This window comes from Dermacentor andersoni, chromosome 3 (genome assembly GCF_023375885.2).
Source record: "Dermacentor andersoni chromosome 3, qqDerAnde1_hic_scaffold, whole genome shotgun sequence".
NCBI classification, from domain to species: Eukaryota; Metazoa; Arthropoda; class Arachnida; order Ixodida; family Ixodidae; genus Dermacentor; species Dermacentor andersoni.
Window position 1 is genome coordinate 34,752,249 of NC_092816.1, and position 27,727 is coordinate 34,779,975.

The 27,727-nt window shown below is 45.4% G+C and overlaps 2 protein-coding genes across 3 annotated transcripts in view; one reads left to right on the plus strand and one right to left on the minus strand.

Moving 5' to 3' along the window:
* The window catches only part of LOC126517845 (uncharacterized), a 53,531-nt gene extending 31,143 nt beyond the window's left edge, over positions 1–22,388 (minus strand). For both annotated transcript variants that reach the window (XM_050167650.3, XM_050167660.3), the window contains exons 1-4: positions 22,249–22,388; positions 17,506–17,937; positions 7,274–7,650; positions 3,155–3,339 (exon numbers count right to left, since the gene is read on the minus strand). In XM_050167650.3, coding sequence (XP_050023607.2) covers positions 3,155–3,339; positions 7,274–7,650; positions 17,506–17,937; positions 22,249–22,267 — 1,013 coding nt within the window. In that variant the 5' untranslated portion in view covers positions 22,268–22,388. The remainder of the gene's footprint in view (positions 1–3,154; positions 3,340–7,273; positions 7,651–17,505; positions 17,938–22,248) is intronic.
* An 84-nt stretch (positions 22,389–22,472) lies between these two features.
* LOC126517857 (uncharacterized) lies at positions 22,473–27,543 on the plus strand. Its single transcript, XM_050167670.3, has one exon. The coding sequence runs from the start codon at positions 22,951–22,953 to the stop codon at positions 24,157–24,159; it is 1,209 nt and encodes a 402-aa protein (XP_050023627.2). The 5' UTR covers positions 22,473–22,950; the 3' UTR covers positions 24,160–27,543.
* Positions 27,544–27,727: the final 184 nt, after the last annotated feature.

The following is a 27,727-nucleotide window of genomic DNA, read 5'->3' on the forward strand; positions in this document are numbered from 1 at the left end:
AGCTTCTGTGCCCGTGGGCAGGACGAGAGCAGTCGCGCTACGAGCCCGAGCTCAACGCCCAACTGCCCGGCCAGAACGCTGCCGCCGTCTGCTCGTGCCGCCAAGCCGCCTGCCTCTATCTTCAAGCCAGAGCAAGGGCGCTCCGGTCGCCCGGTCAACCATCCCACACCTCGACCTTTGGCGAGAGCGGCGCAACTCCTTTCGTCAACTTGCCGCCGCGTCTCCGCGTCAAGACTGTTATGCGTCCCTGCCGTCGTGGCATGCCCGGACACGCGCACTAATTAACTTCATACTAGACCCAAGTCTGTCTCTTACTGCCGTGATGTCTATTTGAGTGTTTCTTTTGTTCTTCTATTTTCTTCTATTTATTTCTAGTCTCTTTTGAGTTCTATTAAAAGTTTGTGTGTGTGTTCGAAACCAACGGCTTTGTCCTCAATTGGGTTCTCGGAGGCTCCGCCTAAGAGAACCTTTGTCCTCAATTGGGCATCACACCACCATGATGGCGATATTGCCACGAGACAACAATATCAAATTTATATTCCCCAGATCGAACTTCTAGAAGGCAGTCAAAGGAACATTAAATCAGTTTTGACCGATAAAGTATAAGCTCAGCCTTCGGCTCCTTTAGGGTACAATGTAGTTCATCGTTACCAATAAAAGATAACTATGCTCGGACAGGCACCGTCAAAATACATGACGTCACAGCAGGTTGGTGCAGCAACTGATAAGGCAGTGTTGCCATCTGTCACTTGTTCTTGTTTCTTTTCTGACACACCAACGTTGAATTCAAATGGCAGATCCAGGATGGTCAGTAAGCTCTGCCACAGAGCTGCCCTCCAGGGCAGAGCCCTACATGTTTGAAACATGCACGCTCCAACCATAGGAGTCAGGGATGCGCGTACAAAGTACCAGCATTTCTCACACCAAAGTGACACTAACCTTTTTTACCACACGGCAGCAGTTTCGGACACACACAGACACAAGCCTGGTTGTTAGCTGGTCAGCCGTGTCAGCGCTTTGCTGCACACTGGTGACTTGATTGTGTGTAGAACTTCAGTTTTTTACTGCATAAAAACTCAAATGCGAACTCGGAGAAAGTCTGAGCTTGCAACTTTGGCCTTCTTGGTTTGTTGAAAGGAACAGACCACAAAACAAGCGTTTGCAAGCGCTAAATATCTTTCTTGTCTACACCCATTTCCTCATCGCTTGAATTCAAGAAGCTGCTTTCGAAGTAGTGATTTTCGTAAGATATCATGCGACAACAGCATCATGTTTATCGTTATCCATTGCTGCGCAAACAACCAATTGCTTATGTGCTGTCTCAATTCGTGTTTTGTTTGGTCTAATGTATGTCGTCTGTTACATGGACAATCCAGTGAGCAGTTGCTGGAGGAACTAGTATGTCAGACAGACAAATCTGTCTATCTTGGCAGAGGGGTTTGGATTGCTTCGCAAGGCAATCTCGGATTGAGATCCGCTCCCGATATGCCATTGCAACAGACTTGCTCCAAAAAGAGCAGTAAGTTTTGATCCGTGATTGCTCCGAATCTACCATTTGGAATTCAGCACAAATTTATTGTCGCGATGACAGTGGCTTCTTTGGCATCTCAGAAAAGTAATTTACTGATACAGCTCGGTATATTTTGGTATTTGATATCGACATAATGCGGAAGGCTCAAAACAGACTGTGAGATAACAGTGGTATGCTGTTATAAAATTTTTAGCATTGTCCTTGCTTGCTATATCATGTAAGAGTCTGTTTCCTTATTTAACCCTTTGAGGGTCGAATTATTTTGAAAAGAACTTTCCCAGGTGGTCAAATTACTTTACTGCAGATCTTGAATGTACAACATGTATAAAGTCGGGAATAAATAGTAAAAAAAAAAATTAAGAATAGTATTTGGGTGTCGGCATCACTCAGAACTGCAAAATGTTCAATAGTATTTCAGAGTGTGGTACTCCTTGAAAAACAGGTCTCCGCACAGCGCCTTATCGCAGTCTGCACACCTAAAATGCGTGTACGTTCTTCTCTTGGAGCGACGAGTTGTGTTGGCGCACACATGACATCTTCTCTGCGTGCGGCTGCCTTGGGCAGAGGTCTGAGGCACCCCCTAGCGTAAGCGCGTGGCCGCAGAGAGCGAGAATACCTCGTGAGCGGCGGTGATAAACAAGCTAAGAGCAGCGTCAATCAAGATAGAAATCAACTTCCGCCACCCCTGCGATAGCGTGCCAACAAAGAGAAAAAATAACGTTTCGCGCGCCTCCGTTGCGATCACGCGGAGGAACCGAAACCGCGTTGCCGCTGAGAGCGAGATTACCTCGCGAGCGGCGGTTATAAACATGCTAAGAGCAGCGCCAATCAAGCTAGAAATCAACTTCCACCACCTCAGCAAGAGAGTGCCGACAAAGAGAAAAATGACGTTTCGCACGCCTCCGTTGCGATCACGCGGTGAAACCGAAACTGCAAAAGGGGTGTAGCAGCAGTTTGCACAACGCGCTGAGGCTAGAAATCAGTTCTGTTCATCTCCCCAAGAAGGTAGCCCAAATTTAAAATGCTTCTTGTAAGTCCTAAGAGGTGGCAGCACCTCGCAGTAAGCATGCATCGTCATTAAGGCGCGAAATTTCAAACGGAGGGTCGAAACCGTACCCGTACGGCAAAGATCTTGCCGGACAGAAAACCACCGCCGTACATAAACGGCGAAAACCTTCAAAGGGTTAAATGGGCTCATTCGAACGCGCACCGTTCGCGTGACCGTACACGCAAACGACCAGACGTTAGGATCTAGCATGGGGCGAACATATTCGCTCGCTATCCGGTCACACTGAGTCGGACATCCGCGTGCCATCGGCATGTTTTGGGGATAGCAACTCGGCTAGCAGGCATTGATATATGAAAGGTGCAACAAATGGCCTTGTGATTGTTTGCGCTACTGTTGTTGTTCCTTTGTCCTAAGAGCACGGGTGAGAACCCCACACGGTGAATACAGTATTTTAGGCTCCCGATCAGTCGGACCATTGAGCGGTACCCATGAAGTCCAAATTATTGGTGGGGGACTGTATCGTTCATTTTTTTATCTTGTTGCAACATGTAAAAACTAGCTCAAACTCTGGTAACCTCAAAATCACAGCCACAAAGGGAAATGTCTCAACTCACTGCCTCTGCCAGCGCCCTGTGGCTGGGTTGTAGAAGCCCTTGGGAAGAGGAGGCTCTCCCCGCATTCGCCTCTGATGGTTACGTCCATCGTAGTGCTGTTTTGCCTGGATCTCAGAGGTAAATGCCACATCACAGAGCTTGCAGAACTTTTCCAAGGTATCTGGCACGGGCCGCTTGCCTCCGTCCTGCAACGACAAAAGTTCAGTGCACCTTCCAATTAAAGAAGACTCGAATGAAGAAATTACATCAAAGCTTCTAAATATTGTAGAAATCTAACACACACCCGATTTTTTAGCAAGGAAAATGGGCAAGGATCTCATTTTTGTTGCACAATGGTGGCTGGTTTCATAAAGTCAGCTTCGCAGCAATACATCCATGTTATGTGATAAAGAATACAACCACCACACAGGCAATTTTGATATTGTGTCTGCGTTTGTTAGAATCGTGTAAATATCATAATCAGGAATTTTGAGCAACAGTTATTGCTTGAAAATCCTCCTCGGGCAGGCCAAAAATAGGCGTATTCAAAGGGCTGTGAGGTGTGTTAAAACAGATTCACTGTCCTCTAATTTTTACTGAGAGAGAGCCGCTGCCACTAAAGGGGTCGCTTTGGGGTCACCATAGGGGTCGGGCTGATCAGGGTCAGCTTCATTTTCTACAAGTCGTCAGCATTGCAGCAGACTAAAACTGTTACTCTTTGTTTGCTTTTCTGAACGGCTAGGCAAGATTTGCCTTTGAAGCAAAGGCTTTTCTCGGAATGCAAATTGTAAAGAGAGACTGGCCACTGGTCAGCATCCAAAATATTATGAGCTTCATAGCCTGCAATGAGTGACAGCAGTACATTTGACATCCAGTCACTAACGACTGACTCATAGACTTTGTTGCCTTAACCACTAACAGTTTTGTACGCAAGGCTATGCCTACCCTTAAAACGGTGTATCCAACCACTTGAAGCCTGGAAACCATCCACACCGAGTGATAATTCAATGTCCGAGGCCTTCTGGCAAAGAAGATAACCATCAAAATTCACCCCGGCAGCAGTGACCTGACTAAAGCATGTTAAGAGGGCATCCTTCACCTTGACATAGTTTGCAGTCTTCACCCCATCACAAGGGACCGCAGCTTAGTGCTACCATTCATATTGACAGCCAGCAGAACTGTTATGTGAGCCTTGCCTTTGCATCTGTGCTGAAGCGTTGCACAATGCACATTTTGGTCCCTCTGACCAACAATATTGGACACAATCAATGGCACTAGGCCTAGCTCTTTGGTCACACCACTCCATTTTCTTCCAGGTCCTCACCGACTTCCTTCAAGATATCTAGCTTCTCCTCAAAAAGAGAGTTTCTCACTTCATAGACATGCTGACCTACCCTTGTGCACGCATCCATTTAGCCTGATGCAATAACAATTCGAAAATGGTGCGAGATGCGGCGAACAGCTAGGATCCAACAAATGCAAACAGTGCGATGATAGTGATTGCTATATATAGGAGGAAATGACGCTTAATTCTGCAACCCTTGAGGGAGCATGGCGCAGCGTGTGAAGAGAGACTAAGCGAGACTGCAGACAAGGCTGTTTCCAGTCAACAAGAGAAATGGCCTCCCATCCTTCCACACTGGAAAGGACGCAACTCGGACAGTCTGCTTTCTGCTGGCCTCCCCTGTGCTCCAAACAAAGAAGCGGTCTGACTGACGGTGGCACACATTAGTTCCGCACTGGTGGGTGCCCCCCCCCCTCCCCTCCTACGTTCTTCTTTAATTCGTTTTTCTAACCTGCACATATGGCATGATCAGCAGTAGAGAAAAAGGAAGCCTCTCTTGGTATGCCCTATGCGACAACTTGTGGCCTCCTCGCCACTATACTGCCGGCAGATGTGGTACGTTCATTCGTTTCACCCGTACTGGCACACATGAATGTTCTGAGCACTTGAAATGTAACAGATGCGCCACTGGTTGTTCATTCTTTTTTTCATACTTTCTAGCTTACCAACCGTTCTCTCACAGAGTGGCTTTTTGGTATTGTACAATGGTTTTTACTAGCATAGTACACCTAAGTATATAGTACAATAGTATAATATAGTTGAACCTCGATATATAGAGCAGCACAGTGATCGCGAAATAGTTCGACATAACCAGAATTCGATATATGACGTAAGAAACATGTCAAAAGCCTGTGCAAGTTATGAATAAATCACTCCCGGCACGGTGAATACTATATTACCATCTAAAGTCGAACCTTGATATATGGAACACAGATGTATAGAATTATTGCTTATATCAAATGGGGTCAGATGTAAAAAGGATATATCGAACTCCGCTGCCAACTATGTGCCCTCTCGTGACAGGCAATTTATTGCCTTGGGTTAAAGAACTGCAGCAACGTAGCTTGCTTATTTATTGGCGACCGCATGCCCAACCACTCGCTGCCTTCTGTAACCCTGCACTAGTGGTCTACAAGGGCCCCCAAGGCAGCCACAACCTCACTCGAGGTCAGGAGCAGGGTAACATCTGTGCTTGTGGGATCGTGTTCAGCAGCCTCTTCATTACACCACTTGCCACTAACCGTCGCTCGTAGATTGACTTGAACATGCGTCTGATGCCCTGGTCTAATGGCTCGAGTTTTGATGTAGTGCTTAGTGGCAAAAACTTCATTCCTATGCTGCTAAGTGGGACATCAGTGTGGTGTGCCGTGCTGTTATCAAGGATGTGGCACACATTGCGGCCCTGACTCGCCAGCTCGGAGTCCCAGTCCTTCAGTTATTTTCCAGAGCTATTGCGAGTCATCCACAACTTCCGATTCCAGGCATACGTCACAGAAATACTGGGGCAGTTGTGCACGCACTTAGGCGTTTTAAACTTCCCTATCACAAGGGGCCGCAGCTGCGTGCTACCATCCATACTGGCAGCAAGCAGAACTGTTATGTGAGCCTTGCACTTGCTTGTCGTCATGGCACTTCTCCCCACAGGTGTCAAATGTTCGTGCTCTGCAGCATGCCTAAAGCTTCGCCGATTATCGACTTTTTCTCTCCATTCTCGGCATGCTGGATAACCGCCAATTTCACGGCAAATGTCAGTGACATTTGCTTCTTCACATGTGCAACTATTGCAACATCGTATGCAGCACAGACCATACCAAGATAACCACAACTGGCCTGGCAGCAGTATCAAGGAGGAGTCAGTGCATTAAATGTGCTGCACTGTCAAACGAGCCAAGCCGCCGCCGCCTGTGTGCACCACTACGTCCAAATGGCGCTTCTGGCTTGATCAATGCAAGTGTGTAGCAGTCAGAAATGCTAACCATGCCACCACTGTCTTTGAAGCCTGTTGCGGAAAAGCCTGCCGCCTATCATGATTGCACACACGGTGAAATGGTGTTTCCAGCATGGCGGATACATACGTGTAGCCTAGTGTGTAGCAGTCGGAAAAGGACTACCGCCTGTCACGAGAGGGCACATAGTTGGCAGCAGAGTTCGATATATCCTTTTTACATCTGACCCCATTTGATATAAGCAATAATTCTATACATCTGTGCTCAATATATCGAGGTACGACTTTAGATAGTAATATAGTAGAAAATTGGACCGCACGCTTTGTGTATATAATCAGCTTTTCACATTAGCGCTTTAGAGCATGTTGTCATCGTATTATCACCGTGTTACAATGCCTTGTGTCTTCGTTGTGTTACAATGCACTTCTCTATACATAGTATGTATCGAGTTTTCTTAGTGTATTTGCCACCACATGTATATTAGCCATGTAACCCTCCCTACACATAGCTCTAATGAGGAGCCTGTAAGCTGCCATGAATGAATGAATGAATGAATGAATAAGGTCCTATCTTCAGTATTTCGTTTAGCTTTTTCATGCCATCTGCCACATAAAAACAATGCTTACCATAATATTTCAGTTTAACCAACTTCCAAGTAGATGGCACAATCCATCTACGACTGTTTCACATTTGCAAGTTGTCTCGGAAAAGGCTGGGAGCATGCAGAAAGTGTGACACGACCTTGCTTGCACATGACCAGGGGTGTGTGTCGGCGGTCAGACTAATAGGTATGTTTGGGCACAACACTCAAAAGGTTTAAACTCATCTGCGGCAGCTCAGGGCACTCACCGTTGCTGCTCCCTTGCTGGCATCCCCGCCAGCTGCTGCGGCAGCATTAAGCCGCTGCTGCCCCACGCGGCCCTGGCCCTGCTGGTACTGCTTGACTCGCTTAGCGTGGCTTTTGCCAACATAGTGGGCCGTCGCCTGAAGGCTACCGTTGAGCTTGGCATCACACAGCTTGCAGTACAGCGCCTGGATCATCTCCACTGGAATGCCGTCCCGCTTGGCTGCCTCAATTGCTGCAGCCAGGCCGTTTTTCGCACTGCTGCCACTGTTTGCATTTGTGGTTGTGGCTGCAGTTGCTTCAACCTTGACGGAGGCTGTAGCAGATGAGGTCGTGACAGTGCCATTTGCTGTTGCAGTGGTCTGGGAAGTGCCGTCGTTCACTGCAGAGGTAGTGAAACACAATGGCTAAGCCAAACTGCCCATATGCCATTATTCCCATGGAGCCACGGGATTATCCAAAGGACGCTAAACTGAAAAATAATTTGACCACTACTGCTGAATGACCTTTCTGAAGAAAAAAAAGAAAAAAGCAGCAGCAGACCTCTCTCCCCATGACGAGAGGCTTAGTAAGCCAGAAAAAATGCAAAAACAAAGGAAGGATGACAATCACATTTTGAAGTTCCCATGCAAGCTTGCCGTGACAGTGGATTTTTGGAACGTCTGCTCTAGCTTATTTAAATTTTTATCGGCAAAGGAGGACCACAGTGTATCGTAAAAAAGTTAAATACCGAACTCGGCAAGTTTAAAAAACCTTTACTGTACAACAGCCCAAGTACATAATATGTACTACAGTAAAACATAATGAATTCGGATTTCACGACACTGAAAATAAATGCCTATAGTAACCAAATGTTGAATTAACGAGGGTATCAAGAGAACAATAAAGAAATGCTTACTATGCAAATCAAGAGTTCGACAAAAACTTGTGTGGTTGGGATCGCTCACAGATTGTCAACGAAGCCCCCCCCCCCCCCCATATGGGAGCCGCAACGTCTTGGTTTCTTTTTCTTTTTTTAATGTTTTTGGTCGGTGTCCAGTTTACCCTTGAATATTAATGCTTACATCAACAAGCTTTAATTTACTTAAATGAATCAGCAAATCTTGTCTCTATTTTGCACAAAAGAAGTGTGGACGCTGCAACTCTTATCATTTTGTGACTGATTAGCGCTCAGAGCAGCAAAGGCCTCAACTTCCTTCGCAGTGTGATCGCGGTGCAAGACCCACGACTTTATTCAAGACATGCTTTTCAAGAACGACCACGTGCACATCCTTATTTTTTCAGCAGTGAACTGTTCAGCAACATAGTTTGTCCATCACGATGTAGACAGCCGGTTGAAGCGGGGCCACAGTACAACTGCTCTTCATCCTCAACAGCTTCCGCAGTGTTTGCGGCTTTGTGCCCGCACTGCAGTGAGCCAAAACAAAGCTGCTGCTCGCTGCAACCACTGTGGTCATTATCAACATGATCACATATGGTGATGACGAAGTTACTAAGGTACGTGGCTATGTGCACAGACAAAAAAAGAAGAAACAAGAGTATTTTCCACGATTTATAAGTTATTGTTTTCTTTCAAGTATTTGTTGCCGGTGCACCTGTACAATGTACAATGTGTACAATGGCACAATTTATACATGCTGTAATGATTCTCAAGAAGACAAAGAGGCACTTGGGCTCGGGTGCTCGGACTGAGGGCGCGAGAAGAGAAGAGGAAGAAGCAGAGTAAAGCAGGCAATCTTGGTGATGGCCTCTTGTCTGCTTCTCTCCTTTACAATGGCGCAGTCTACAACAAACCTACCATAAGGCATTCCAGCGTTAAGTGTGACCTTGTGGTTCTGTGGTGTTCTGGGTTCCTACTGCCAAGTAATGCCGTACACACTTCCTCGTTTATGGAGCCCGCTACCCTACCACCGTCGCAAGTAGCCTTCGTACCATCCAGGGACAGTGTCGAAGCCTCCTCAGAGGCTCTAGGGCAGGACTCTACCAATAATTTTTTCCAAGCAATCATCAAGATGACACAACAGCTTCCAGGTTATAATAAGTGCCTTCGCATCCGTCAGTGGTTGTGCCGTACTTTGAGCTCACACTGAAACAGCACTTCAGACCCATTCTGCCTGGGAACGTTGTCCATGCTTCCCTTGTCAAGGATATTCTTCGACCTCCAAGCCCCCAAGGTGTGCCGTTGATACTTCCTTGGTGGTAGAACCGACTGCCATGACTACCACAACGACCGCACTGCCCATTGACAGTGCACCCCTCAACTAGCGCAGCTGCCTGTCCAGCTGCCCTGGTTCCCCTGGCAGCTCGACAGGCAGCTTGGCGGAGGTGAGGCACTGCAACTTTCAGTAGCAGGCTTTCATGGAAACACCAGCATTTCGCGGCTTTCAAGACAATGCCATCCTTTGGGTTCATGCTATCAATGCATTGGTTGATCGTCATGCTTGGTCAGACCAAGAAAGATGGCTGGTTGCAGCAGAATGACTTTGCAGTGCCACCAAAGCATGGGACAACTACGAAGGTATCAAGCAGATTTCCAGGTCTAAATGGTGTGCAGCTCTTACAGCTGCTTTCGGCCAGCTTCCTTTTGCCAACAGCGAGTTTGACTAGCACAATTCAGCGCACGGTGCTCCTGAGAGTTACCGCTTCGATGCTGAAGCAGGTGTGGCCTCTAGCACTCCGACAGAGTGCTAGACCCCCTGCCAAGCCTGCTTTTGTCGCTGTGGGTCTAATTCTGCATTGGTAACTGGCATCAAACATTCAAAACCAAAGGTCAAGACAACCTCCCATGCACAGCAGTCGGCAACGCAGCCTCCAGGCTTGCCATCGGTTTAGCACACAAAGGCACCGGCTCACCAGGTGACACCGTCGGCTCCATCTGAGCTTGTCAAAAACACCCAACAAACCACCACTACCGCTGTGACCTACAGCCAGGCAGCCTCTGGGCTCAGGATTTCTGAAAGCTCTGTTCAGCGTGGAATGACAGCCGCTGGAAATGATGTTCGAGATTGCAAGCACCGTCCCATCTTTCCCTGTGGACCTTACGGGATTGTAAACTTATTTCAAGGTTGCGGCTTCTAACCAACCATCATCTAGTATCCTGCCCTCAACTTTCGACAGCTCAACTGCAGGCAACAGATCACTAAGCTCCGATAATGGAACACTAACACTCCAGGACTACACCAATATATCCACGGATCCTAAGAACGAGATACTTTGGGACCAATCGGACCCACACCTCCACACTTCACAGCAGTCATTGGTTGAATGTGGAGATGTTCATGCCTCGCCTAGCGATGTCTCACTGAAGGGAGCCAGAGAGGCCAACATGGCTGTGATCACCATTACTGAATACCTGCGCGAGTCAGACATCGAGGGCCAGTCATCTCCTGCAGATGGAATGAGCATTGACCATATTGGCGGGGTGGCGCATGGCGTTTCGTCAAGATCTACCACTTCAAGTACCTTAAGCCGCCTTGTTCCGTCAGTGGAAACTCTGCAAAAAGCTCAAGTTGCATACCGTACTAGCACGGATGCTCACCTCCTCATTGAAGGAGCCACGTCATAGACAACTCCGATGTGTTGCAACCGACCTCAATGCATGCAACCAACCACATTGAATACTACAAACAACGACTCAGCATCAAAGATCTCCTGCTGGACTTTCCTAATAGCTACAAGCTAATCGTCTCTGAGACCAGCGACCAGAGTGCAGCACCCAGTGCTGCCTGCCAGAGAAGCTGGTTACGCATGCACTGCATTGCTCAATGACGACGAATTCCATTTCCCAGTCTTGTCGAGTGTGGTTTTTCACCACCTGTGCATCCTCACAACCGCTAGAACCATCTTCAGCAGCGTGGCCGTGTGTAATGATTCTTATGAACACAAAGAGGCACTTGGGCTCGAGCTCGCGGACTGCGGGTGCGAAAAGAAAAGAGGACAAAGCAGAGTAAAGCAGGCGATCACAGGGAAGGCCTCTTGTCTGCTTCTCTCCTTTACAATGCATAAAATCGTGCATGCTAGCATGACTAACACCCCAGTCAGACGGACGAGTTTAATGACACTCCGATCGAGTGAACTTCGCCTTTAATGTCGCTCACAGGCTGTCAGATGGAACAGTCTAGTGACACTTTCTGAAAAGTGCACTTGCCCAGTGCTCACTCACTCACTTTACTGTGCTAAAGTGTGTAGCCTCGAGAAAATATATAAATAAATGCTCGCACCAGAGTTGGCACTAATTCTAAGACTTTTTTTGTGCGTGTGTGTGTGATTTCAGATGTTATGAGATTGGTTACGACATATCATGCTCTACAATTCTAAATCATCAGTGTCATCAATCCCGAATGACACTTCGTTTTGCCGTTTGGCCCCATGCCTCCGAGATGACACTCTGTGAGCCGAGGTGCACTCACTTGAAGAATCACTAAATTTGCCTGTCCAACTTGGGTATAATACAGTTGAATGCCTCTACAATGAAAGCCTCTACTAGGAAATGACCTGCACAATGAAAAATTGACAATGTTCCAACTTAATTCCCATCTTTAATATGTATTGTAAGTGGCTTACAACGAAGACCCCTACAATGAATTGGCTTGTACAATTGAATGTTCCTTCTGTAAGAAACAATATATCAGCGAAATGGGACAATTAATGAATGTCAGGTTAAACAGACATCGCGTGGACACAGCTAAAAAGCTTCCCAAAGCCGTTGCCAAGCATTTCAACCAACCACGTCATAACTTTGATGAACTTAAACTCTACATCCTACAGTCTAATTCTCGTTCTGCACGAAACAGAAAATGCAGAGAATTGTACCTCATCCACAAGTTTAACACATTGCAACAAATAGTCATAAATGTTTCAAAGGGAGCTTTAGAATCTATTTGCTATGCTGAATTTCAAACTATAGACAACAGCACCTAGTTATTTTTATTTCTAATCGGGTTGCTTAGTGTTATTTTGTGATTTTTTTCTCTTCCTTTTTTTCATTCTATTTATTTATACATTAATTAATTTTTTTCCCACGAGCACCATTTTCTGCCACTACTTTTATTCTCTCTTTTCAGAGAGACGATAGTTCACTGACCTCCAACAGAGCAGATCATCCCCCCCTCCCGTGGTTCAGGCCCCTTACACAAAAAAAAAAGGAACCTACAGTGACACGTCAACCTGCTGACACACGACACTACCTCACATTCCTTGAACGACGTTGAAGAGCACACCTTTCTTTTCAATTCTACACTCTCACCGCTAACAACACACCCTCGTTTGTTGCCTCGCCCACCCGCATTACCCCCTCTCCCCTTTAGAAGAACCGTACCTATATACAGTACAACTTCGTTAATTTGACCCTCGTTCATTAGGAAAATCGGATAGTATGGACTCGTCCTCTGGTCCCAGCAGGCATATGCATTATTTAATGCAATGAAACTCATTATTTTGGACGTATTTGGCTGCACATCGGTTGATTCGGACAACTCTCGAAGCTCGGCGAGTGCGGAGCGCCGTAAATGTGCAACGCGAAAGAGCAAAAACAGCGTTAGCATCCACCAAAACGAAGCGGTGGAGTTCACACCTGAATCGCATATGAATGACAGCAACGCCAGAACATGCCATGCCTATTTGTGCCTTTTTATTTACCGCCGGGCTTTGCACCACATTTGTTGCATGCCTTCACGACTGCATAGTTGCCATACATGACTGCGTCAATAGCGGCCACGGTTTCGTGCATGGCGTTTGCGGCAAACAGTAGTTTCACTTTGACTCAGTGTGCTCGTCGGCCGCATGTCTTCCAACAATGGTGTAAGATGAACAGGTGCTCCGACGCCGTTGGGGCCGCGGGTGAGAAACGCGTCGCACTATTGGTGGTGTTTCACGTCTGCACTACTGCACGGCATCACACATTAGGAGCCTGAGCAAGCGAGAAATTTGAATGTATAAGCAATTGTAACTGTACGCAAAGCGTGTTGAAAGAAATTAAAATGTTTCTTCACTGTTCCTGCCCTTCACTATAATCATTCAAATCCCCCAGGCGCCGTAAGAGGCAATAATGACTCCAACCGTTTGGTCGCACCACGAGCTCTAGCGAACAACCTGTGTCGATCTTTGGAAGCGGTCAGCGACAAGCACTGCGGGTAGATGATAAGGTCTTAGTTTAGCAATGGTCGCTTCAAAATTAAGCAATTTTTTATCGTCTTTCTGGGTAAGCGCTTAAAAATGTTCAATCGCAAGAGAGGGAAGGGCGGTCTGCATCTTGAGCTGTGACGTCTGGTGGACACGGATTGTAGGCGAGATTTGATTCGCACCAAACTGCAACAGCAGGTCTTGCATGTGCAAAGACAGAGTTTTTATGTTCAGTGAAAAGAGCATAATGCATGGTTCATAGGATTCTATTGAACGTGGAGACTAAGTCCTGCAACCAGAAGAGTACTATGGGTGTGAGAAGCACTTCGACCCGGCGTAACCAGAAGTTCACGGACAGCAGTGCACAATAAAATTTAAAAGGGTCTGAACTTGAGCTTGTTGGTAAGGCTTAAAAAAAAGGCAAGAAAGACTGACAGGCCAGGCAATGTCTCCCTTGTCTCGTTTTTTTTTAAAACTGTTTCCCCGTAATGATGCAGTGCACAATAAATTTGTTATCGTCAGCATGTCCGGAAGAAGAAATATGACAAATAGGGCTAAGCTAAGATGCACGTTAAAGAAGCACAAGTGGACATAAATAATACGGGAGTCACCCGCTAGAGTGTGCATCTTAATCAGAGTGTGGTGTTGGCGACCAAAAAGCCTGAATTTATTTTGTCAACATTTAGAATAATTCAATCAAGAGGGTGCATGTTCATACCACAGATACCATGGCAGCATGGCTTATAAGGAATTAGCTGTCTCTCAATTCGTGGCTCCTGGAATTTGGAACTTCTACATAGAATCTGCATGCCAAATGCACTGTGCATCCTTTTTCTTTCAGTATAAACTGTGAAATATATTAATGTTAACTTATTTTATTAGGTGAAGGTGCTACTATTTATTCAGAAACTAATCGTATGCAGCCCTCCTCAGAAACCTGCTTCGTATGAAATGAAAGTGGGAACGCTGCGCATTGTGACAAATAGTAGCGACGGTTTGTTTAAGCAGAAGTAACGAAAGTAAATTAGGTTGCTAGCGGATTCAGCAAAAGACTAACTGTGACTGCCACACTGAGAGATATACTATATGCTTTTGTTTAGAAAAAGTAGCAAACCGCCTCAGCAATTAGAAAGAACATTTTAAGATTGTGTAACATAAAACGGTGGTTTAAGGTTTGTCGCTAAATACAGCAGCAGACACTCTAAAAACAGGCTGCAAAGCGCGCTCCCAGCACGGTGGCCAGGAAATGTCTGAGCCCCAGTGCACCAGCCACCTAGTCGCACACGCGTGTTGTGGCGGCCCAACATTAGTGAAACACATCACGTGCTTCCATTGGAGCACCTGTTCTTCATACACCATGCTCCCAAAACTGAGACTCCATAACCGAATTACTGGGTCGAGGGCTATCCAATAAATTAATAAAAACAGGACAAAAAATTTCTGTCAGTACTCATTTACCTGTGAGTATACATTCGTCCTTGTAGCAACGTGCAATTAATTTGCCTCAGCGCCGCTAAATGTACATGGCCACCGCGCATTCAAACGCAATGCATTAAAATGCAGGAACACTGCAGAATGGGGATGTATCAAATTTGAACACAATACATAAAAATCAATGGGCTGCAAAAATGTGAAATAGCAGCCTGGAAAACTCAACATTGAGCAACGTATCAAAGGGGTTCCACTGAGTGCAGTTAGACACGCAGTCAACGCAGAAATAAAGGCTATAAAGGCACAAAGCGTTCTGAAGTTCCTGCCGCTCTTGTACGGTTTCCACTGATGACTATGGCGATGCAGCCTACGTCCCTTCGTTTTGCTTCAATGCTAACGCCCCTCTGCTCTTTTGCATCGCGCATTTGTGGTGGTCAATGCTCACTGCGCTGCAAAGGTTGTATGAATTAACCTTTGTGCAGTCACACATGACCGAATAAACGTGCTTGATGCCCTTGAATAATGCATACACCTGTGGGGAACCAGAGGACAAGTCTGAATCCCAAATAAACGAGAGTCAGATTATTGAGGTTTTATTGTACAAGTAATACATGACGTAATGATACATTGCCTCATTCTCTCCCTGTGATCGGTGCGGTTGCCATACATGACTGCAGCCAGAAGAAATTTGTGATATTTTTTTTATGAGTAATACCCCTGTCACAAGGGAAGATTTGATGTCATTCGAATCGAATTACATTTCGGGGAACTCATTCGCATTCGAACCAAATGTATACTCTTGACGCCAGATAGACAACAGCGACATGCAACACGAAAAATAATGCGTGCATCAGCAAAGTCAGAAGATATTTTTTTACTTATAAAAAGGAATATGTAATTATTTTTGCCGCGATGATATTTTCGCCATGGGCTGTGCTCAAGCACTATTACTCTTTGCATCAGGAGTCTGCCGCGGCGGTCGGCCATATTGGATGTGTTGATTGAAGTGCTTTCAGTTGTGAATAAATGGCATCAAAATGTTTTCGTCCGTTTTAAAAGTACTCGCAAAAGTTCTTAAACGCGTTTAATAGGCACAAGATTTCTTTGAATTTCACAAATTTTGTTCCAGATCGTCATTGCTATAATTTGCAAATGCCATTATATTTTACTGTGTAGCACCGCAAGAGACCGAATGGCATGCGATGCATCGAATGCCATTTGATTCGAATGGCATTAGATCTTCCCGTGTGACAGGCGTATTACATCATATCAAGCCATATTCTTATGAGACATCAGCAAATGTTTTCTTGTTTTCTGTCACGACATCATGATTATGTCCACAACACCAGATCCGGATTTTTGAGAATACCTTTATTATTCAATTAGGGTATCTTGTGTTTATAAACCTTCATACTCTTTAAGGCCACCACAAGCAGGAATCAAACATGCGACCTTGTGCTCTGCATTGCAATACCATAGCCACGGAGCCACCATGACAGATACCCTCTGGCTTTATACATGTGGATATATTACATTGATGTAATTGATGCTAATTTATGGCAAGTTAGTTACACCGCAGTTAAACACAACCGCAACCAGATGTTCTGTGTACCTCTTCGAGCAACATTAAAGGTAGGATCGAAATCGCCTTCAAAAAGTAGTAAGGGCTAAAGAGAGATGTCCCACACAAAAGAGTTCAATGACACTAAGTATTCAAAAGAAAAGTTACTTGTTACATATCGTAATGGGCAAGATGGCATATTAGTGAGACACACTGCATGTAAAAATGGACTAAGAGCCAAAGACATGTGCCTCACAGGGAGGAAAGACGAGTAAGATGAAACACCAACAGCAGCTACATTAGAGGCAATGGCCGATAGATAAGTATATTTTGTCCTTGTATGAAGTGACCGCTACAATATTAGAGGTCAAATCAGAACTCACACATTTATTTATTTATTTATTCAAAATACCCCCAAAGGCCCTCATTACGAGGGTATTACATGGGGGGGGGGGGCAATCACAAGCACTGGTTATAGTTAGTACATACTAAAAACAAGAAAGTGTAACAGAAGTAATAATACAGTGAAACATAGGTAATATACAAGATAATTAGGTCACAATTATTACAGAGAAAACATTAGTACATATTAGGAGAACATAAGGCAACTGCAATGAAAAACACCAACAAACATTGAAAACACTGTAAAAGTCCCAAAAAAGAATAATAATAGGATTAGTCGACAAGTCGTGAGCGAATTAAATGTTGAAACTTAGTCAAGTCTGGTTCCGTGGCAATGACTGATGGTAAGGCGTTCCATTCAGTTATTGTGCGTGGTAAGAACGAATATGCATAATGGGATGACTGGCAGTTAATGCGTTTGTATGGATGGTCACGGCGTGGAAAAATAACTGTTGGTGACTGAAATAAATCATCGTGAAGTGATGGATGGTGATAAAGCTTATGGAAAAGTGTTAGGCGAGAAATTTTACGGCGAAGTGCTAAGTTGTTCAGGTCAGCTTTATTCTTTAACGAGGTGACGCTGGTGTAACGTGAATAATCTGAAAATATAAATCGCGCAAACCATCACGTGTAACCATTGCTTAACACAAATTTGGAGTTCCATCTCATATTCTCACAACTGTACAACATGCTAGAAGGGCAGGCCACAACTGCAGCGCTTACCTGGTGTTGAATTCGTGCCATCAGAGTCCGATTTCTGAGTGATGTTTGTCGTGCTGTTGGCAGCATTGGTTTTGCTAGGACTGAGAGGCTCCTTCTTGACCTTGACCCCGACTGGGTATGGGCTGAACTTAGGCGGCCGGAAGAGTGGGCGAGAGCGCATGGCACCGGGACCTCGCATGAAGTGTGGCGGCGGAGGAGGAGGAGGAGGGGGCCCAAACACCCGCAGGGGGGGTCTCATGGGCCTCATGTGGTCGGCACCACGAAAGGCACCAGGTCCCCCAGGAGGCATGGGCGGCCTACCCCCAGGAGAGAAGCATGGTGGCCCTGGTGGGAACTGGCCATAGGGTCCACCAGGAGGTGGTGGTGGTGGCGGTGGCGGAGGCATCACTCCTCGAAACATTGGGCGCGGGGGCCGTGCAGGCCGTGGGAAGGCTGCGTACATGCAGGAACGCAATGCAAGTGAGAGGACAAATCCAGCACTTGGCGGCAACAATGTAAAAGCCGGCTAGAAATGCGAGGAAAGCCCAAACCAGCCAATGCGTAACAGGCTTGTAAAGCCACATTGAAATAAATGAACAAGGAGTTACACAAGTGATACCAAAATGCTGACTTCAAAAATGATGATCAAAGCCAATTTCAACTGAGCCAACTGACAGCCAGCTTTTTCGCAGTTAAAGTAAAAGACTTTTCTTCTAAATTCAGCGTACCGACTTCACATGTGAAACACCTTGTTCAATTATTTTAAACTGGCTTTAAGCTTGCTATACATAGAATGATGTAGTCTTCGCTCAGATTTCCTTTTTCCTTCACTTATATCTAAGGGAACAAACCAGTTGCTAAGGCTAGATCCAGCCATAAGGCAAGTTCGTTGACAGACTGCTGAGGAGGACTCACTCCCTACCGATTTTTACTGCAGTTGTATATACTTTGTACACCATGGAAACGAAGACTGGTTTCGAAGTGTTGCAGCATGCCATGGAAGCTTCATGCCTCAGTGCTCTTTAGCTTTATGAGCATGTGCTCCTGCAGTCCAGAGGCAAACAGGGCAGTAATCATAATCGAACTTTTTGTGAGTATTCAGTAGCAATTTACTCTCTTCGGCTAATACCAGGAGGTTGTTGAATAAGCCATACCCAGCACTTAGACAATTCCAATAAATAAATATTTTTGAAAAATAACATGAGTTTATGCAGTCAAACTTTTCATAGTTTGACATCCTTGGATGATGCAGAGTTATGCAGGTGATCTCACAGTCAAATTAAGCTAAGTTTTTGAAATAAAATGCTGCTGTTCTGGGAGATTCGAATAGAGTTGATAAAGAAAAAAGTTGTAACAAGTATAGTATATCAATTTACTGAAAATTGACTGCAGTTCCAAGCTACATTGTTTGTTGTGACTTGGGCTACAGCAAAATTTGGATATTAAAATGAACCTCTAACGATAAACCAGAAGCTATAACATAGCAGATGATTGTATTGCACTTAGTATTACACCGACAGAAGAACTTAAAGAACATAAAAGCACATAAAGTGGACGTACGTGGCAGAAACTAAACTGGTAACATAGTAAAATGCTTAATAACATAGTAACCCTGCCCAAGACCTTAGTTTTTAAAGATAGTATAGAAAAAAATTACTCAACCTGCTGCAGATAATAGTAAAACATGGCTGGTGGTATAAAAGTAGTAAAAAGACACCATGAGAAGAACATTACTTTTATAAAGCAATAAAATACTCCACGATTCCATGGTTCATTAGCCTGAACCACGTATTTTACAAGCTGAGAATAGACGCAGCAGGAAGGTAGAAATAACATGCTTCATGGCACTATCCACTAAAGTGCTTTAAAATAATGCTAATGAAATTTATCTATCAGAACCTGAATAATTCAAAACCACATGATGAACACCACCATAGAGGGACATGCAAAGAGGTCTAAGCAAATATAATGCAACAATTCACTTCGAAACAATCTTATTTGCTTCATACTCGCCCCCTAACTTATTCTGGTAATGTATTCTGTTAAGCTCAATGTGGAAAACATATTTAACAGAATTGTTGCATTAGTCCTATCCTGTGTTTCTGCTGAAATGTTGGGGAATGTGGATATTTGAAACTTTCTAATAACAAATTGAACACTGTCCTGTTCTAATTCCATCTTTGAACAGAACAGTCACTATTCACAAAATACGAATATTTTTTCAAAACGCCTTCAAAGACATGAAATGGTCCAATGTAATGGCAGCTCCATGAACTCCGACCATACTGACTAACAAAAAAGTTTTTTTGCTCTGCCAATACCACAGATAACTCCTATTTAGTCTCAAATGTATGCATATACGCTAAGTGGCCCGCAAGACTACCTTTTTAAACTTGCAATAATGCATGACCCTATAAGCTCCGAAGAATCCTGCACAGGGGAACAAATTGCCTTTTTGTTCCTACTGGTCCATTTGTGCTTTTAATATACCTCGCTACAAAATGGGCAATGTAATGACAAGAACTTGCTAACACTGTTTATACGAGGACGAATCAGAAAGTCTTTGCCCCTATTTTTTATCAGCCAAAATAAGAAACATACAGGTAATTACAAATATACGTACTATTTACGTACCTTACACTATTTTTTCACATAGTCCCCAAACCAGTTCAGACGTTTGTGCCATCGAAGCACTAAATTTGAAATGCCCGTGCGGTACTTGTAGAATTCATTCGGCTGACTGTGGAACCGCCGTCGGACTGCTGTCTTGGCTTCATGGTTGCATGTGAATCACTGTCCTGCTAGGAACTTATTCAGGGAGACATCTTTCCCCACACGTAGGCAGTATTTCCCTGTGGATTTTGATGGGCGTTCGTCCCTTGCTACATAGAAAACGAATTAGACTTTGTTGCTCGTACGCCTTCGACGTGTGAAGCACAACTGACAGCTGCACCGTGCCACGGAGCTACCAGCAGACAAGGCCAGGCAGGTCCAAGAAAGGACCACTACTGGGAATGGATATGTTGACTTCGCATTTACAGCCGTAATGTGGCTAAAAAAAAAATAGGGACGAAGACTTTCTGATTTGTCCTCGTACTAATGATGAAAATGGCTGTCCATTATTCAAGAAGTATTCAATACTTGTTTGAATATTCCATCAAGAAACAAAAGATGTCCTGCAAATCTGGCAAGGAAAGAAACACAAATTGCTTTATTTACAATAAAAGCTGCATCGTCACGACAAAAGCTACATCATCCAGAAACAAAAACTGTCCCACTTACGTCCAAAGCTGTGTTGTCGAGAAAAGAAACAGAAACTGTCGCACTTACATTTGGCTTAAACAGCAAATGATGGCAGTCAATGAAAGACGCACAAACAGAAGCAACCCTAGATGCACACTCCGCTTTGTCCAATGGTTGTCGTGACTTACACAAGCAGTACTTAAGTAATGTGGCTTAAGAAATGTTACTGCTACCAGAGGACTGGCACTACGCTTCTAACGCCCTAAGCACCACAGCAGGGGCTGCAATATGATGTGGGTGGCACACGGCCACATGCCGCTAGCAAGTGTGGCGCAACTTACCAACGGCTTCACTTGAGGACACACAAATAACCTAGATTTTGTTCCTGCCGCCCAGTCGTGGTGCATATGTGAGGTGCAATCTGTCAAAAGTGTTATCTTTGCCGCACTTTGGCAGGGGGAAAAGGGGAGGACGCAGCTATATTTATCTGGCCCTCTTCATCTCGACGATGCACATCTGTCGCCTCAGCCTATGCACCACTCAAAATGCGGGTCTTTCATTTGCGTGTTATTTGTTGTCAGCCGTTTTTCGCTCCCTTAGACACTTTTTTGAAGATTACTTCAAAGTGGAGTTTTGCGGACGCGCCCAGTGTGGTCTTGGATGAGGCTCTCGGCGATCAAAAATAACTTGGGCTGCGAGGTCAGCAAGTAACTGAGAAAAAAAATCAGGCGGTTCCCCATACAGGTAGTACGTAATGAAACATGCCGGTGAACACGGCGGTTATGGCGTAACTAACGAATTGCGAAAACGAATGCCAGTCATTACTCTTGGTGCTCAAAGCAGTCAGAAGTGGAAACGAAATGTTTTGTGCAGTCACATGTCAAGATAAAGTTGAGACAGCGTACAGCGACTCGCGGAGTTGCAACGAAAAAATAAAATAAAGCATTCGCGCGCCATTCCCACCGCTTCGAGAGAACAGAAACCGGATCTCAAAGACACACCATGCGCGGAACCAAACTCTCCGATGGTATTTAACGGCCGAGTGGCTTTAACCACGACGCTCGCAAATCGAACGTTTAAAACGCGGATGAATGACAGCAGAGAAGGGGTCCGACGCAGATGACACACCTCGCTTACCGCGAGAGCGTTGTAGTGGTAAGCGTGCTGTATTGCGGCTCAGAATAATGTATCACGGACGTGATTGTTCGTGCTGCACAATTTGTGTAGCCAAGGGAGAAATCAATCATGCTTGGGAAGAACAAGTGAAGGGCTCCGTAATCTAGAGGCGAAACTAAACTTCTGTAAAAGTGCTACGCGGTTGGCAACAAGTATTCGTCGTTTCAGAGCGAAACGGCGTACCTTCACGCACATTTTAAAATTTTTTTGGGGGGTGAACTATCGGCTGGACATCCAGCCCACAAGTACGATAGCTCTTCAACGTTAGGCTTAGTCGCGTGTGGTCTGGCCGAGCAACAGCCGGCTACTGTGGCACCGGTGAATGGCACAGACGAAACCACTTACCTGGAACTCTCATAACCATGCTGGGTTTTACGCTTGCATAACACAACAGGCAAATATGTCAACTTGCACGCATTTTCCACTATTTCGGATTAACACGAGTTTCCAACTTGCCGGCTTCGCGCACCCGCTAAAACAGCAACGGCGTGGTAAAAGAAATAAAAGGTAAATAAATACACTAGCCGCAACCGTGTCGAGGCGCTGCGATCGGAACCGCAATATTTTTTATTTTTCGTTCGTCTCCAATGGTGCTTTGAAAGATATCAGTCGTTTGATTAGTAAGTGATGCCAGCTGCTTTGACTGAGTGAATACGAACTCGCGTTCCTTGTGGAAAATTTGTGTAAAAAACTTATTAATTCTGCATTGAAGTTTACTGAAGCCTCGCGCAGTGGAGGGAACGTGGGTGCGTTTACAGCGGTGTGTGCTGCAAGACGTCGTCGGTGGTTATGTAATGGCACGAGTGTACTACAGTACATAAGTAGATACATTGTAAATTTCCGTGTGAAGACGGTCAATGAAGCTTCGGTCGACGCTCCCTCCGCAAGCCCTTTGTACGCGTCGGATGCATTAACGCTAACAGGGCACGTTGTGGAAACAACTTTGGGGTTCAAAACTGCGTAGTCGACTTCACCGACGTGCTACTGGCCCTGTGTTAAAGCGGCCTCTCCGTCCGTACTCGAAAAAAAGAAGCGCAAAAGCTCGATATGTCACGACGAGACTCTGACGACGCCGCAAGCAGTCCGCATGTGGCAGACAGCGACGACAACGAGTCCGGGGAATTTGAAGGGGCCGTCGGCGGCGTGGCGGCACACCCAGCGCCGTCTCCATGGGCTGCATTCCCCGATCTCATCAGAGTCCGCACGAGCCCAGGAGGAACAGGCAGCATGGGAAGCGAAGGAAGTCTCCAACACGGCGAAGGGCAAGGCGACAACCCCTCAGGCCCCCGCGTCAGAAATGCGAACCCACCTGACGTTTCGCTTCACGCTCGCGAAGGTGCGCCAAGCGACGACGTCAACCTTCTTAATTTCATACCTAGCTCCCACCAGCGAGTTGGGGGCGCACTTCCCGACATGGCTGCGGAATCGGAACTCAGACACACCATGCAAGCTTCGTCGTCGCTTTCGCCTGCGGCGCGCGAGCACATCGCCGAAGTGCGCCCTACTCTGCGCGGCTCACCGCACGACGCCGGGTCGTCGTCGCGCAGGGGCGGCAGCGACCAGCCTGGCACGTTGGCCAGCATGGCTGCTAATGTCCAAAGAAGTTCGGCGATCTGCCGCAGCGGCCGACCGTCCTGTGGCCGAGACAATTGTCCCGATGCCGTGGACGCGGCCGCGTTGCGAGAGTCCAACGCCGCGCTGACGCGCCGTTTGTCCGCGAGCGAGAGCCGAGTCCGCGACCTTGAAAACCAGCTGCGAGACTTGCGCGAACGTGAAACGCGTAGCGAACGCAACTTTCAACTCGTCGTGAACGAGTTGCACGTTGTTCGTGAATCGCTGATGGCCCTCGAGCATTCGTCTAGGTCTCTTGCCGAAAGATTCGAAGCGAACATCGGGGGCGGTGCAGCTACCGCAAGCGCTAAGGCGACCGGCCTCGACGCGCCTCGCGGATCCTGTGTTGAAGACCGGCTGTCCAGCATCGAAACTTCTCTAGACAGACTTTGCTCGAGAATGTCAAGTCTTTCTGGTCGCTCAGACATTGTTCCAGGATCAGACGTCCCCACCCCTGCTGTCCAGTCACTTACAAAGGACGAGGTAACACAAGCAGTGCAGGAGGCTCTACGCAGGCAGTCAACACAACAGAAATCTCTGCTTGAGGATGAGCGAAGACGTCTCATGCAGTCATTTGCCGAATCCTTCCAAGTTGCCATTTCCCAGTTCCTTCAGTCACTTAACTCGGACAACTTGGACAGTTAACTGTGTGTGTGAACTGACATGTCGTCTAGTTTCTCTGTCATGAATGAAAGAAAAACTTTCTGGTTCTTTCATATATACTGTTACTCCTCACGTAAAAGCTGTAGAAGCACCGAATACACTGGAACAAAATGGTGCGTGGCTTGTAAATGTAGGAGGTCGGTTTTCTTTTGATCAACAAGATATATTTTCTTCCTTTTTAGCGATAATGCAAGCCAACAACATGATAATGTCTTTTTAAAGAAGGAAAATCGTTCTTCTACAGCAAAAAAAAAAAGAAAAAAAAAGTCATGTATCCACAGGCAGTATTGTTTGATTTTAGCAAACTTGTTGCACTTTTATGGGGGAATACCAGATATTGCACCCAAGCTGTCTTCCAGGCAAACAGCAATTCGCACTGAAGTTCTCAACAGATTTAGAAAATAACATTTGTGGCCCTTCTAGAGATTGACAGGAAGCTGCCAGACACTTGTAGCCAGCTTTAAAACATGTAGGCTTACTCCAGCTTTGTAGACTTTTAAGAATCACTGATAGCTGAGGATACTGGAGTATGAATTCAACAGTGCTTAAGAGACCTAGCACACTTTCTATAATAGTAGTAGCTGTGAAATACATTGTTTTGGTATTGCATACTTACACATAGCTGCACATTTATGAATATTGGGCATGCATTTCTTTGTTTTATTACCAGAAAGTGTCGTTTTCCCACTGGTGTTCTGAATGTAGCGGCAGCGCACTGCTCCTTTCCCCATCAGTGCTCACATTAGAGCACGGCCACACACGAGCCACCTTTATGATGCATCTGTATTGGGAGGCCTATGCTGAAGCATGGCTATTGCAACTTTTCTGGCTCCAATGTGGCTATTCACTCGTTTTACTAAGCTTACTACAAGTTCAAGCCATAGCCATATCCTCAGTCACATTTAGTGATGTCATGTACACTGTACAACAATTGGCTAAACCTCCATAAAGGAAATTCCTGAGCAGAAGTGTGCGTGACACTGATGAAATGCTGACCACTAGAGAGTTAATGAGATGTTCCATCACGCAAAAGCATTGAGAGCGATTGATGGTGAATAGGGCAAGCTGATGCCGTCAGTGCTATGAGAGTTGACATCAGCGATAGTTTGTTGCAATGTCTTGAATCTCGCTGAATGCAGGCTGCTGTGTTGCACCTTACTGAATTGTGGAAATGTCGTGAGGAAATGTCTTGAATCTTCACACTGATGTCGGGAAATAGTGTGGGCTAAAGCACTTTTTATGTATACACTCGGGCACAACATAACTTGCACATGGCGTTCTGTTTCACGCATTACGGCACATTTGGCACAATAATGCTTAGTTTCAACAGTCTCTACAATCACCAAAGCCACATCATAGTGCACATGCAGATCTTTTATTTTAGCTTTGTTCAGCATTTCAACTTGAAACTTTCACATCTCTCGCTGCTTGAAGGTGCCAAGGTAAAAGCGTTAAGTGACTCTAGTGAATGCTACAGGTGCCTATTAGTTATGCTTCAATAAATTATGCATGAACAAGGGAAGTCTCCACCCAGAGCATGCTTCAATGTGGGGCCCTGTCATTTGCAAGGCAACAGCTTCTTTTCATTGGCAGGGCTAAGGGGGAGAGGGGCCCATATATAAACCCCACATGAGACACTGACAAAGGAAAAAAAATTAAGTTATGCGGTTTTACATGCCAACACCATGATCGGATTATGAGGCATGCCGTAGTGGGGGATTCCAAAAAATTTCGACCCCCTCGGTTTCCTTAACGTGCACCTAAATCTAAGTACACGGATGTTTTCGTGTTTCACCCGCATAGAAATGCGACCACCGTGGCCAGAATTCGGTACCGCGATGTCGTGCTTAGCAGCCCCAACACCATAGCCACTAAGCAACCACAGCGGGTCCTGACAAAGGAAAGTCCTCCTGTTGAAATGTTAAGTCTCGGCTAAGGCTTCCCTTTGAACCCTACCTTTGTCTAGGTTATTTTCACATTTTCTACACACACGGGGTGAGCGCACCATCATGTAGGTGGTCTTGGTAGTCCACGATTGACACCCGAATGTTTGTGCTTCGGTGTATACAATGCTGAATCGATAAAGTGATGTTCATGTGAAAATTTTCACAGCTATTGATGCAGTGGTGAAAGAGCACAGGGCCGGGATAATGCAACAATTCTGTTCCAATTCTTTTGCTTTGTGTTTTTCGTCAGTGGTCCAAATAGCGCTCCACCTGCGTTATCACCAGGATCAGCCGGTCGTGAGCAGTGGATAATGGGAATAGAATCGAGCAAAAGGAATCGCTTCATTATACCGTCCCAGGACTGTAGGTTCCACCTTACCATTTCACGAGCCTGTTCCTGTAAACCAAGCTCCTTGTGCTATGCCTGTAACTGAAAGCATTACTAAGTCAGAAAACAACATCAGTGGGATGAAAAAGCGTGAGGGCCGTATTTCGTAAAGATTCTTTCATTTTCCATTCTTTTTTACCCTTCGCCAGTGGATTACATGCTGTCACAGCACCTCTGTCGTGCAGGTCAGCCACTCTGTGCAACAGATAATGGAATCTAAGCAGGAGAATCATCATAGTATAGTCTTGGAATACTTATTGCTGCTTCACATAATCACTTGCAAATGCAATGTCTGTTCACTGCATATTCAGCCATTTAAACAATTTGCAGCCACAAAACTTTGCATCAAAAAAGAAATTGCATGAGCGTTGATTTACCCATTCACATTTCATTCTGGCCCAGTAGTACATGCCTGCCATAAACCTTTTCTTGTATTTATAGCTATGAAAACTTATAACCCTTGCAGCTACACTGGTCTCATTTCTGCTATGATTTAGACTTTATCTGTGTGCCATTTACCTACAAGCATGTCGGAAACTTTGCTAGAAAAGAACCTTAAAAGCAGACTGTTTCACTTTCGGCTGATATGTGCTGCTGTATTGAACACGCTTACCTGCTAATACAAGTAGTTCGTTTTTACACACAGTTATCAGCGTAGGTGTACTAACGCAGTGCGTGATGCGTCTCAGCCCGTCTTTAGCTGTTTTTAGACTTGCCATAGTCGCCCTGCGTGCAGTGAAGTGGTTAGAAAATTTTCAATAGCCCAAGATTACGGTGCCACAATGCATAATTAAACTTGCCTGCGTGCATCTGTAAAGGTTGTACTGCTACTACTAAACATGCCCTTTAGATAACTGCCTGGAGGTTCACATTGCAATGCATTAGTTTTTACGCAGGGGCTTTTATATTTATTTTTTGTCATTTCCCCTTGGAAATCTCGAGGCAACTTTTGATTGTGACTACGCGGGACTTGCACAACGATGGTATTCTTGCTCTGGAAATGTGCCACGAATAAAAATTTTTTTAGAATCATCTCGCGTTGCTCTTTTTCTGTGACGTGTCTTGCTGTTACACCATGTGTGAGGTGTGCACATCGTTAAGCAAGCACTCTTTTCCATTATAATGAAACACATGTACTCTTTAAGAAAATGTCCATTGTAAATGTCTTGTCCTAAATGACTAATAGATAACAGCATTGAAGGAAATAAGGCACAAA